Consider the following 13,336-nt stretch of genomic DNA (forward strand, 5'->3'; position numbering starts at 1 on the left):
TAAAATGGGACTTCGGAAGGCAGTCTGGGTGTTTGTGCCACAAACCTGTATTGAAACCGAATAGAAAACCTTGAAATGCTGCCTTTAGAAAGGAATGTGCTCTTGTAAGTATCAATTCAAAGCCATTATTTTCATGTGCTCAGGATGACGCACACAAACAATCTAATATTATCCCATGATGGAGAAATGATTGCTACTTGTATATTAAAAAGGCTCTCCAACACAGATAACATGTCACTCCCAAAACGTCCACTCATGTAAAAGAGGAATTATGTTTTCCTCTAAAAAATGGACCACAGTGTCACAAATCTAAAGATGCCCTACCTGATGGAATAACTAAGGGACCAACAACGAAGAACCAGTGTTCCGGTTAGGCATTTTCCCCCACAAATGTCTGCAGTATGAATTTTTAATATAACCATGACAACAAAACCTGCATGGCAGCAAAACTGCAGGAAAGAAAAAAAAAAATTTTTGAAAAACAGAAGAAGATCACCCAAAATGTTATCTCTCCAGATCCGATATTAAAACCAAAAAAAAAAAATCACTAAACAGGGTTGGTTCCATGTATTATTTATTTGTACAAAACCCCTGCATTTGAACTGAATCCATATATTAAGTTTTACTCTCCCAAATATTATTCACAGGGTCCATTTGTAGTCCCATTCAAATAATAGAATGTGTAAAACATTTCCAAAACTGAAGATGACATTTTCGAACATAAAACTTGACACAATCATAAAAAGTTTAACAAATGTTCAAAAAATTGGTGTCTACTGCAGTCCTATACAGTTGAAGTTGCATTATGTCAAACGCTTGATGGCAATCGTGCGATTCTCACACGCAATTTAAATTATACATTCAAATAAAAGAAAAATTGCAGACTCCACTGCAAAACGTAACAGGTAAAACAAGCCAACTTCTGCAAACCTATTGTTGATTCTAGAGTGTGTATATATCTATATATACATACATTTGCACATTTCTTACCATTATTGGTTTAATCACTTAGTCTTAAAAAGAGAAAAGATGGCAACGTAAATCTGTATACACACACACACCACTTTGTATAATGTTTGTTTAAATGAGCAAAACATTAATTTAAAGAAAAACAAATGCGATGCGACCGAACACTACAGATGGCATAACTCTGCCAAAAAGATTTTAATAAGTATAACATTTTTCATTTACAAAAGCCAACTTATTCAATTATTTGCTTTGAGCAAGAACAGTGTGCTCAGTAGCATTGCCTGCTATTTATCAATATTTAATGGTGAGAGTCAGCACATGAATTAAGCCCTGGTGTATGTCTGGAATAGCCCATGTGATGTTCAATATGATTCTATACCCAAGTTGTTTTGTGTCAGTGCACCAACTGTGGGCAAAAAAACTAGGCTGCATTTACTTTGTATGTATCAAGGCCAAATTTATATCGCAACTCTTTCACCCTAGGTTTCCGTTTGAAAGGGGAACTATTGAGTATTCTTGCATCATAACGGTGGCATGTTCAACAAAGGTCAATTTGTCAGTGAAGTGTGCACGTGGCACGTTGGCCACTCTACAGCCAATCATCTGAATAAGGGCTGCATAAGAGAAGTGGGAGACAATACAGTGCAAATTAGGACCAGCTATAGTCCAAGTGGTTTTGTTTTGATTTAAAGATCAGGCTCCATCTAAAAGAAACAGAATTCTACATATTTACGTTTAAGTTGAAAACTGGTAACTTTATCAACCATTTTAGACTGCAACTCTAGATGTACCTTGATCCTTAAGCACATCGTGTTTTTAACTGTTAGCAATAGGTAATAGAATACAAATAAGACTCCCTGGAAATGTAATTTTATTATTTGCATCAGAAGTGTGGCCCGATCAGCCAAAGTATAGATAATGTTTTACTTTTCCTATTAATAGTATCTCTCAATGGAACACCAGCGACTGTCTAGCTAAAATACCCTTAAACCCAAGTGTTCTGCATAGCAGACAGCCACTGTTGTACCCCCTTCTTTACTACATCAATTACTGTTCTGGAATCCAACGGTTGCAATGATATTACACTACTTGCAAAAGATGCATTTTCTGAGGTTAGAGTGTGAAATGGGCTGTACAGAAATAGGCAAAATAAGCAATTTCTTACAGCAGATGGGAGTTGGGGGAGAAGGGAGAGGTTAGAGAATAAAAACTTAGTAAATAAATCCAGTAGCGGTATGAACGTTACACCGATTCAATCAATTACTGTTCACAGCAAATCAGTTGATCATTTTTGCTGTTTTCGGGATGTTTATTGGTCGTAAATTATGGTTTAATGAAACTAGTTGTAAATGGATAGGTGAAAAACCTGTCAAACAAACTTGGGTCAAATGAATTCATATAAAAACCTTAAACTAACCCAGATTTCCTTTGAACCAGATGTGGACCTTTCCCAGTGTAACCTGACAAAAATATTAAATAAAAAAAATATAAGATAATTTGGCTTTTTTGGTCTACCAGTGTTGTACACATTGTATTTGAAGTAAATTCCAATTTGATTGCTTAATAAGAAAACATTCACCTGTTTGGAAAATATCAATATTTCTAGTCCCTATGAAAAATACTACATTGAGTGCTAGAAATGTGGAAGATAACATATGCTTCATAAAAATTTCAATTTGTGCACTTTTTTCGATTTTGGACTCTGGACACTTACATAAGTGCATGAAGATTACTCTGGATTTTGTTTCATAGTATATGCAAAACAACAAACTAAAGTTTGATGAACAAAGTTTAACACAAACATCTTGGCATAAAAATTAACAACTGGGCCGTCTGCTTTTACATAGCGAAATGTGTTTGTGTTCAAATCTTTCAAATAAAAAGTCCCCTTTACCACTTTTATAGAGCTGCTGTATTCCATAATGTAAATTCGGGATAAAAAGGTAAGCATGTTACCAATATGTATAGTTTTGTCTGAATATAGAGGTATCCATGGGCATTAAGTGGGCAGATAGTGTATGGTTGGTAGAAGTGAAGCACCTCGAAATATTAGTTAGGATCCAACACGTGTTGTCGTGGTTCTTTTATCGGAGAAGAAACTTTTGAGAAGAAACACCTGCCCGATGCTCACAACCAGCAGAATAACAGCTTCTCCTACTGACCAATAGGCCACTCTGGTATTGAGGTCCTCTGCTCGGCTCCGGCTTTGAGCTTCTCTTAAACGGAAGTGTGTCTGATAGTCAATGACGGACTTCAGAGCTTCGTGAATGGAAACGCAAGCCGACTCCATCTGCAAAATAGAAACAGTATTTTTAACGACAAAAAAAAAAATGATTTGTAAATGTGGCCCACTGGAAAAGAAAATGATAGTGATGGCAAGTTAACAACTGTTTATTATCTTTTAAAGCTGATCAACTGGTCCTGTTGAGGTATAATGCATGCGTTTGAAAGAAGTGGTTAACTGTTTATTGCAGATATATTCTAAAAGTGTAATTCATAGGCAACTGTCGCAATACTATTCCATTCTCTGAATTGATATATCTATACACAGCAAAACGTCCTTTGCGGGGGGAGCGCCTAATAGCTGTTGCCGGTGGCGAGGTAAGGACAGCCTAGCAGTATTTCGCAAAAGCAAACCTCTTTGCACAAAGACACCGCACTCCTCTTGGAGTTCTAAATTCAGTTTATTGACCTGTTTTCTTTTCTCCACCTACGTGTTTCGAACACTAAGGTTCCTGATCACGGTAGTAAACACTACCGTGATCAGGAACCTTAGTGTTCTAAACGCGTAGGTGGAGAAAAGAAAACAGGTCAATAAACGGAATTTAGAACTCCAAGAGGAGTGCGGTGTCTTTGTGCAAGGAGGTTTGCTGTTGCGATATATAGATATATATATAGATATATATATATATATATATATATATATATATATATATATACACACATATACACATACATACACACACACACTTCACATTTTTTTTATGGTCCCTCACGTCAGGTTTCTCAGCTTTGAGGGAGTTTGAGATACTACTCGAAGGACAAAAGGTATGCGAGACACACGAACCTTTAATTATTAAACACATTTTTAAATTTCAAATATAACTTTAGTCGGGCAAAATAGGCCATAAAAGCAGATAAAACACACAATAAATAAACACTAAAACAGATTGTTACATAATACTAAAAGGACAGACCAATATTTCATAAAGCTATAACAGACAATCAGGAGGTATGTTACTCAGGAGGCACAAAGACTAGAATTTGAGCAGACTTATCGGATGCAAGATAGTACAGTACATATATATAAAATTCACTAGACTAAAAGAGTGAAAGTTCTAAAACGACTGTGCTAAAAGCCCATGAATTTCAACAGAAACGAACACTGGCACACTTATGCTTTTGGCAGTTTTTTCCTGTGCCTTAAAGCACCTGTTTAAAAACTGGAAACACCAGAGCAAATCAGAGGTGAAGACAGCATTTGCAAGTCAGACAGGGCTGGCTTCACTTGAACAAAATTACAGTGCCTTAAAAGTGGAAGAATACATTTTTCCTGTAAATTACGACAAAAAACACCCCCACAAAAAAGATGAAATGTAAAAGCTCTTGTTCAGAGAAATGATCGCAAGAGGAAAAGACCCTGGGGACAAACACTAGCGAATACAATTAAACCTAAACATAGTTAAGAGAAAAGGATGATGCAGGTTTTTGATATATGTCCAATAAGGTTGGCCTACAGCCCCTGGACTCAAAATTAAATATTGCCTTATTGTTCCCTGTTTTCCCTTTCTGCCATCCTTCTGGCCAAGAACCGTGATTGTAGATCTCTCAGCTCATTAGGGCGCACCAGCCTATGACGTCTAAACAGCTTGGGGCACACGAGGATCTTTAACAGCTCTAAGACGTAACCAAACCATGGGATGTCAATGGCCCCGTCGGGCCTCATACAATCCTCTAGGACCAACTGATTCAACGTAGGAGTGGGGTTGTCCCAGATTTTCAACTATCAATGGAGCCATATCAATTAGATTTGAGATTTAATCCTGCCCAATTTCCTCAAGTACCATAAAGGACAGCGGACAAGGGGGTACTGCTAGGAGTCGGCAGAGAAATTTATTCTCAGACACATGCAATTCACGGACATCTTTACAACCCCAACGATCACTGCATTAAGTGCCATGGGTATACATTTATCATTATAAACCTTCAATAGGACGGGTAACAGTTTGGCCCCTAGTCTCCTAGCAAAATCCATAGTGGCTCTTGCTGGTCTGGCCAAGGATTTTTTTTTGTTCTCTCTGAGCCATCCAAGACCCCTCTCGTCAAACAGGACATCCAAATAGGGAAATGTAGAAGCTATTGACAGTTCTGCACCCCTGCTAAAAAGTCTAAGTTTGGAGAGCTTTGTGTTGCCGGTCGTCATTATATGGGACTTAGAAAAATTAATAGAACGGTCCAGTGAGACCATAAAGTCTGTAAAAGAATTTAAGAGTCTTTGCAACCCCGCAGTCATTCTGGTAGGTAACACTGCATCGTCTGTGTATAACAGAGCTGGGAGGAGTTTAGAACCTGCTCTGGGGATAATCTTTACACGCAGCTGTCAGATCATCTCCAAGTTTATTAATGTATAGGGGTGACAGAACGGGGGCTAAAATACATCCTTTTCTTACATAACCTCCACCCCCCCCCCCCCACCCCCCCCAACACACCTCCCGGGATGCTGAAAGTGAGCCATTTTCATTATAGCTGACTGAAGTGGACAGACTTGAGTGTGACCAGTAAAAGAAAGGCTCCAGTTCGGCATCCAAGCTCATGTGCAAGTGTCCCCTTTTGGCTATTGTATATTTGCCAATCACCAAGAGCAAACTGGTACATTGGTCCAGGGTTCCTCTCTCTTTCCTAAAACCATACTGCAGTTCTGAAATTACGTTGGAGTCTTCTAGCCATGATGTTCGGCGTTCCAAAATCAACTCCCCCTACTTTTTGCACCCAAATCAAGTAAGGAGATCGGGCGATAACAGGTTAGGTTGTCCCTTGCTGACGGCAGTAGACCAAGAGGGAGGCAGGCCGCACACGGTTGCTGCATTAAAGACCCGGGTCAGAATCTTGTCCCACCGCACAGATCAGCTGTATAAAGATTCGGCAGGACCCATCGGGACCTTGCGCTTTCCTCCCGGCACAACTTTACATAAGTGAGCCTTGTAGCCTCACTTCAGTAAGGCAGGCAAAAAGGCACGCTCAATTCTACAGACTTCAGAGACCACTGCGCTAACTTAACTCCTCGCATATGTAGTAGCCTATTATTATTATTATTATTATTATGATGATGATGAGGGTAGGGCTTGGGATGCCCCTTCTGGTCTAGCAAGACTACAATCCATCAGACCGTCCTAGGTCATGGCGCACATGCATGATCCGTGTTCGTCATGACAAGAAAAATCAGCACCAAGGGTCCAGACATTATTACAGCAGGGGCACTCAGGCAGGGGTGCATGCCAATTACCATACAAGGGACTTTCTCATCCCAACAACTGGAACAAATCATACGAAAGAAAGCTCCCTCAGATCCTTCATTCCTAACTCCGGTTGTGTATAGACCTGATTTTCCGACGAGTCTAACTGATCTGGGCATTTATCGATGGAGACACTGCCAACTGCCATTACTGGCTGAGTTTTTCTAAAGAGGCCATCTACTCGCATGAGAGGACCCGAGTAGGAAGCCGATTTAAAGCCTTGAGGCGAGTTCCTTCTTTTTCAAATGTCACATTGAGTTAGCTCAAGAGCATTATGGGCTAAACTGGTGAGAGGAAAACCTGGCTTAGACCTCGTATTCTCGAACTAAACAAGGACATTGGCATACTATGGCTGTAAAGAACCATATTGTTATGGACTCCTCAGTCAAAAAACAAGTATATTTAATATTAGTAAAGTGACTTGGGTATGGAGGTTCCAGAAGAAAAAAAAAGTAGGCTATTTTTTTTGTAGAAGAGCAATCAAAAATCCCATTATCCCAAAGCATACAGAAAATACCATATGATACTTACCAAGAACAATGTTTTGGTTGTTAAGATCGCTGCTGGAAAGGATGTTATGAAAAAGGCACATTACATATGTGGTGTCCTTGTGGTCATATACTGATGTACTGGTGTGAAATCTGTTCACAAACGATCACTGGTGGGAATATCCTGACTGGTCCCATCCATCTCTGATTACTTTGTTGGGTGATCTGGGGGAGGATTACCTGCCTACTTTATTTATGCTTACTGGAAAACTAATTATATGCCTTTTACTGGTGGCCAGATTAGCACTGGCCTAAAAGTGGAAACAGCCCACCCCTTCGGACAGACTACCAGTGATGGGGTAAGGTGTTGGCCATCTATGCAATGGAAAAGCTCTGTGCTACCATTCATGATTGATTACATGCTTACTTCCATTTGGCACACAAGCAAAACTAATGCAAATGATAGAAGGAACCATGGAAGTAATGACCAAAATGGTATGCCCATCCCAAATCTAGGTTATGTCCTCTTCTAAACACTATACTAGTGAAACTACTTCAATGTGAACATGTAATGATTTATACTGATCAAGAAATGATGGTTTTGAATGTCTAACAGTAGCAGTGGCTGGCCTGTGTGGAGGCTGACGCCTACCCAGTCTCACTGCTGTTCTGCAATATTGCTGTAAATATTCTTTGTTTACGATGCCTCCTGATGATATTGCAATGCTTGCTCAATACTGTGCAGGCTTTAAAAAATAAAACAACTAAAAATACAGTTAAAAACAAGTTCTGGGGGGCGTGGCTTAGGCAGCGATGCGGTGAGAAGTGCTCTTGCTGGGCTCCGGTCTCCCGCCACCCGATTTAAGCCATTTATAAGCCGAATTGGGGCGTTGATTCGTGCCCCAGGAATGCCTACCGTGCCCTGAACTACTGCGGTGCCTGTAGCGACTGGGGGTTTACCAGGAGGCTGTGTAGCGGACTCCGGAGCTGCCGACAGACTGCGGAGGAGCGGCGGTGCCCGCCATTTTGTGCAGCTGGTAGCGAGGAGCTGCCCTGAGCCCCGGAGCCTACCTCGCCAGGAGATCCGGCGGAGCCTCTCCGGGACGTCAGCAGTGGAGCAGAGAGACCCGGTGACACGAGTCCCAACGAGAAGAGCTGCGCGCCGTGGTGTGGTTGCGGGGAAAGCTGCTGTACCGCTGAGGAGCTGCGAGCGAGTGACAGCGCCCGCCATTTTGCGCTGCCGAGAGAGTGGGGGCTGCCCTTGGTCCTAGACCCTGATCCGCCAGCGGACCCGGCAGGAGGCATTCCGGTGGAGGCGCTGGGTGAACGGTGGGCCCTCCAGGTGCGGGTGCCTGCATTGAGGGCCGCTGCTACTGGAAGGCTACTAGGAGGCGGTGGCCCGGCCTGCCGGGGCGCATCGGAGAGAGCTGCGGCCCAGAGCAGAGACCGGGGTCGAGGCCGGGCCCTCTGTGAGATGAGTGCTGCAGCGGGGGCCTCGGGCCGCATTAGGCGGAGCCATGGCCCATTGCCGGTGGCCTGCGGGGGGGCCACGGGGGGGGGCGCTGGAGGCCTGCGGGGGCGTTGCGACGCCCGCCATCTCACTGGGCCTGGGCGCGGAGCGGTCCTGAGCCCTGGGGGCCCGACCTGCTGGCGCGCCCGGTGGGAGTCCGGAGCTGACGCGGCCTGTGTGGTGGCCGCCCCCCCCCCCCCCCCCCAAGTGGACACCGGCGGTGATGGCGATAGACCCGCCGGCGATACACCAACAGCAGCGGAGAGTGCTGCGCCTGGCCCAGAGATTGAGGCGACTGGGAGGGCGGCGTGAGCTTTGGAACTGCCTTAGGAGATTGGGCGCAACACGACGGCGGGGTGTGCCTCTCCTGGGTCCCGGGACGAGCGGAGAGGCGATGCTGCGAGGTGGTGAGTGAATAGTCCTGGGGCGGAGTGATTACATGCTGCCTGACCCTAAAACAGACCTAAGGCCTTACCACATCAGACTTTGCAACTGATATACAGCTTGGAGCATAGGCCCCGAACTCTGCCAGTGCACACCGACATACTGAGGCCTAAGACACAGACCATTGGGGGCGGAGGCAGGCACCCGGGACCTACCAGGCGGGGGCCGCTGTCCTGTACTCTGGGCTCCATTGTGCATTGGTCGGCTGGGCGAAACCCTCCTGGTCCTGAGACGGGCGGAGAGGCGACGCTGCAGGGGGGGGGGGGCCCTGATCCGGGGCCTTGCTGCACTGACCTTTGGACCTGCTGCGCAACTTGGTAAATGGACCCCGGACCCCCATAAGCGAACGCCGCCATCTTGAGGCCTACACCGTCTGGGCTGCACAGCCTTCTAGGGAGCTAAGGCGGGGGCCCGAGCTCTGTAAGACGGGTGCCGCCATCTTGGGATCTGGGCCCAGTCGCGGCAGTGGGGGTCTGAGGTGAAGACACGTGGACAGGGCGGTGAGAGCCTGCCCTCTTGCGCCATCACCGTCCTTCTGCACCGAGTGACATCTGCGCACTGGCGGGGCTGGCTCCGGGTGGCGTTTGGTGGTGAGCTGCACTGCTGGGGGAGATGACACAGAGACCGCATAGCAGCGCCTAGGGCGCAGTGCCGCCCGCTCCTGGCCGGGTGGATTGTGGACTGTGAACGGCACTCTGGTAGGACCAGCTCATGGACATTGAGCGGGGGGGGCACACTCCGGAGATACAATACGAGGTCCCTGTACTTTTGCGGGTGCCATCTACCTGCCATAGCTAGAGGCTGGGGAGGCGCTGATTGAGTAGTGGGGGGGACATAGATGCCTATGTAGCGATCCCTCTCCTCGGCTAGAAGCGGGGGTTGGGTGCTGACGGACCTACCTAGAGCTTGTAGCCCGCTGGTCCCTCCCCCTGATCTCTGTTAGATGGACCCCTAGAAGCGAGAGGGGTGATATTTGACATTTCCCGAGCGAACGCCTGTTGGCTAGGCTTCAGGGCACTGACGAACTACTACAACGGCGCTGGCGATGACACGCTCCAGAGGGGGCAAGGCCAGATCGGAGGAGGCCTCCAGAGACACCTCGGTGGTGGCAATGTGGGGTAAGGCAGGGCCGACAAAACCCGCTGAGGGATCGACGCCCGCTGCTGGAGACGCGCTGCCGGTGACCCAGGCTTTCATGACCTCCTTTATGTCGGAACTCAAGTTAGAAATAGGCTCTCTGAGGTCGGAGGTCCACACCTGTGTGAAAGAATTTCGGAGGGAAGTCACCAACCTTGGCGACCGAATAGACAGGCTGGAGAAGACGATGGACACCCGCACGGAGGACCAGGAACAAATGTGGCAGCGCCTGGCAGCACTGGAGGAGCAGAACATTGAGCTACAGGTCAAGTAGGAGGACCTTGAACACAGAAGCCGCTGGAACAACCTCCACATTCGGGGAGTCCCTGTTGGAGCGGAAGGGGAGAACATCCTGGCCTACGTGGCGCAGCTTCTACCTGAGGTTGGGGGGGGGGGGGGGGGGGGGGTACGGCGCCTCCCCCCCCCCCCCAAACTCTGGACCGGGCCCACCGGGTCTCCGGACCTGCTGGACGACCAGGTCTCATTCCAGATATATTGACACGGGTACATGTTTTCACTGAGAAGGAGGAGATATTGAAAGCGGCGAGGGATACGCCTGATCTACAGTACGGAGGCCACAAAATCCAGATATTCCAAGACTTGGTACCCAACACCTTGCATAGAAGGCGAGTTTTCAAACCGGTGACAGAAAAGCTCCGGGCGCGCAGCGTTGCCTACCAATGGGGGCATCCCTTTGCCCTCATCTTCCAGTGGGAGGGCCGGCGACGAGTACTACGGTCCTATCGGGAAGCGGCGCACTGCTCGGACTGCCAGATTCACCAGCGCATAGTCCCTCCCGGCAAAAGCGTCAAGAAAGGATCCCGGCCAGACCCTCCTGGACTACAGTACAGCGACGTCGCCGAACGCCTCCAATGGACGAAGCCTCTGCCTCACAGGCCAAGCAAGATATCATAGCACACATTAAATCCCTCGAAAGCGATAGAGAAGGATCGCCGCCGCATCAGACCACCCCGTGACCGCTCGACAGACAGTACGATGTACACGAGCATCCGTGCCCCGGCGGACGGCACCTCTCTTCCTCATGAATCACCCCTGGGATATCTACCCCACTTGCATGCCCCAATCTGCACACTGGGTGGCGGGGATACCGGGGCTCTGGAGAGAACAACCCTTGCATCGATTCTAGACCCCCCCCCCCCCCCCCCCCCCCGGGCTGTCCCTTAGGGAGTGACATCCCGAAGTGCATCTGAACCTGTGGGTAGAGGAAGCCTTGTGACTGGGACAGTACGCTGTGGCCCTGTTGGCCTTGGGTGGCTTCTGCTGCCCGTTGGCCTGTTTGGCCGCTACTGGAGCCTTTACCCTTATGCTCTCTCCTGGATTTCTTTCTTTCTCTTCCCCACTCTTTCCTTTCCTCTTTGGCGTGCGGTGGAGGAGGGATTAGGTGGTGGCGGCCCCCTGGTTGGAGGACTGCGGGGGAGCCTCTCTTGTTTATCTCACCCTATGGAGGGGGGAGTGGGGAACACAAGCGGGCCCTATATACTCTGACACATGGCTGTATGCGCGTCTAGGCCCCTGAAGATTCTTACCCTCAACGTCAAGGGCTTAAATTCCCCCAACAAACGGAGGCATGCGTGGCGCTACCTTCTCCAGCAAGACCCAGACATAATATTCCTTCAGGAAACCCACTTGCTGTGCGCGGACACAAAGCGCATGGCGCACCCTAAATATCCTCTCCAGTTCTGGGCTACGGCTGACTCCAAAACAGCGGGGGTGGCAATACTGTGCAGGAACGGCTTCAGGCGGGGGGATTCTGGGCCTCTCAGGGGTGGCGACGGATGCTTTCTCAGGGTCACGGTTAAAATGGGGCGGCGTCAGTTTACGCTATGCAACATATACGCGCTCAATCAGATGCAGGATAGATACCCCCAAACACTTCTGCGGGATCAGATTGTGTGCGATGACTCACCCCTGATACTGGGAGGGGATTTTAACCTCGTCTGGGACCCGGGCTTGGACCGTAGCGAAACCTCGTTTAGCGATACCGGGACCATGTCCGCTGCTCTGCACGCTCAGATAGCAGATTTGGGGCTAACTGATGCATGGCGATATCAGAATCTGGGACTGAGAGACTACTCGTTTTACTCACACGCCCACAGATCGTACTCTCGCATAGACCTCCTGTTTGTTTTGCATGACCTGTTGCGGGATGTGCTAGGAGCCTCCATGTCGGACATCTCATGGTCGGATCATGCCCATGTCGAACTGCTGTTGCAGGACCCGAACGCTGCCCCTGCTCGGGAGGCACGCTGGCGCTTATCGCAGAGTGTCCTCCGGGACCCGGCCGATGTGGAAAGCATCCGCGAAGCTATCGACTCTTACTTTCTTAATAATGACATCCCGGAAACGCCATTCCTTGTAGTGTGGGATGCCTTTAAGGCCACGATCCGGGGTCACATTACCTCGCTATCGATAGCAAGGAGGCGCGAGGCCAGTAAGCTGGAAGATCACCTAACGAAGGAGATAAAGCAGGCTAAACAACGCGACCAATTGCGCTCCTCGTTGGAAACTAGGAGGCGACTCGCCAATCTACGTGGACAACTTAGGCTGCTACGCACCAACAAGGCAGAACATTCTCTCCTGGCGTTAAAGCAAAAGTACTTTGAGGGAGGGGACAATGTAGGCTGCTTATTGGCGGGAAGGCTAAAGGTTCGGGCGGCCAAGGCCCACATAGCCAATGTCCAGCTTCCCGGCGGAAAAAGGGCTGTCTCGGAGAGGGACAAACGTGAGGCATTCCAAAGATACTATGCTGCCCTTTACCAGAGGGAAGCCCCCCGAGCGGAAGAGGTTGAGGCCGTCTTGAACGGACGCCGATGTCTCCAGGGTGGGCGAAGGATCTGGAGGGCCTCATCCTCGATGAGGAAGAGGAAATAACGGCAGCAATAAAGGACGTTCCTTTAGGGAAGACACCGGGACCAGACGGCCTGCCCCTGTCCTATCGCATGTTTCAGTCCCAACTCCGACCCCACCTCCTGCGGATGTACAACTCCTTTACGGACATTGTGGGGCCATCCCCCGATATGGGTATGGCCGAAATCGCATTGATACGGAAACCTGGGAAGGGCCCCGCGCTGTGCGCATCCTACAGCCCTTCAGCTCTGCTGAATACGGACCTTAAAATATACACCAAACTTCTAGCGAAGCGCCTTGAGCCGCATATGCCGAGACTTGTGGACCCGGATCAGGCTGGATTCATCCGCGATCGGCAGGGAGCGGACAATGTGCGCAGGCTCGCACACCTAGTGGGGAAGGTGCAC

The 13,336-nt window shown here is 48.2% G+C and overlaps 1 protein-coding gene across 1 annotated transcript in view; it reads right to left on the minus strand.

The window, feature by feature from the left end:
* Positions 1 to 557: 557 nt before the first annotated feature.
* TMED7 (transmembrane p24 trafficking protein 7) overlaps positions 558 to 13,336 on the minus strand; it is a 68,595-nt gene continuing 55,816 nt past the window's right edge. The window contains exon 4 of the mRNA XM_078675538.1: positions 558 to 3,259. Coding sequence (XP_078531664.1) covers positions 3,023 to 3,259 — 237 coding nt within the window. The 3' untranslated portion in view covers positions 558 to 3,022. The remainder of the gene's footprint in view (positions 3,260 to 13,336) is intronic.

This window comes from Lissotriton helveticus, chromosome 2_1 (genome assembly GCF_964261635.1).
Source record: "Lissotriton helveticus chromosome 2_1, aLisHel1.1, whole genome shotgun sequence".
NCBI classification, from domain to species: Eukaryota; Metazoa; Chordata; class Amphibia; order Caudata; family Salamandridae; genus Lissotriton; species Lissotriton helveticus.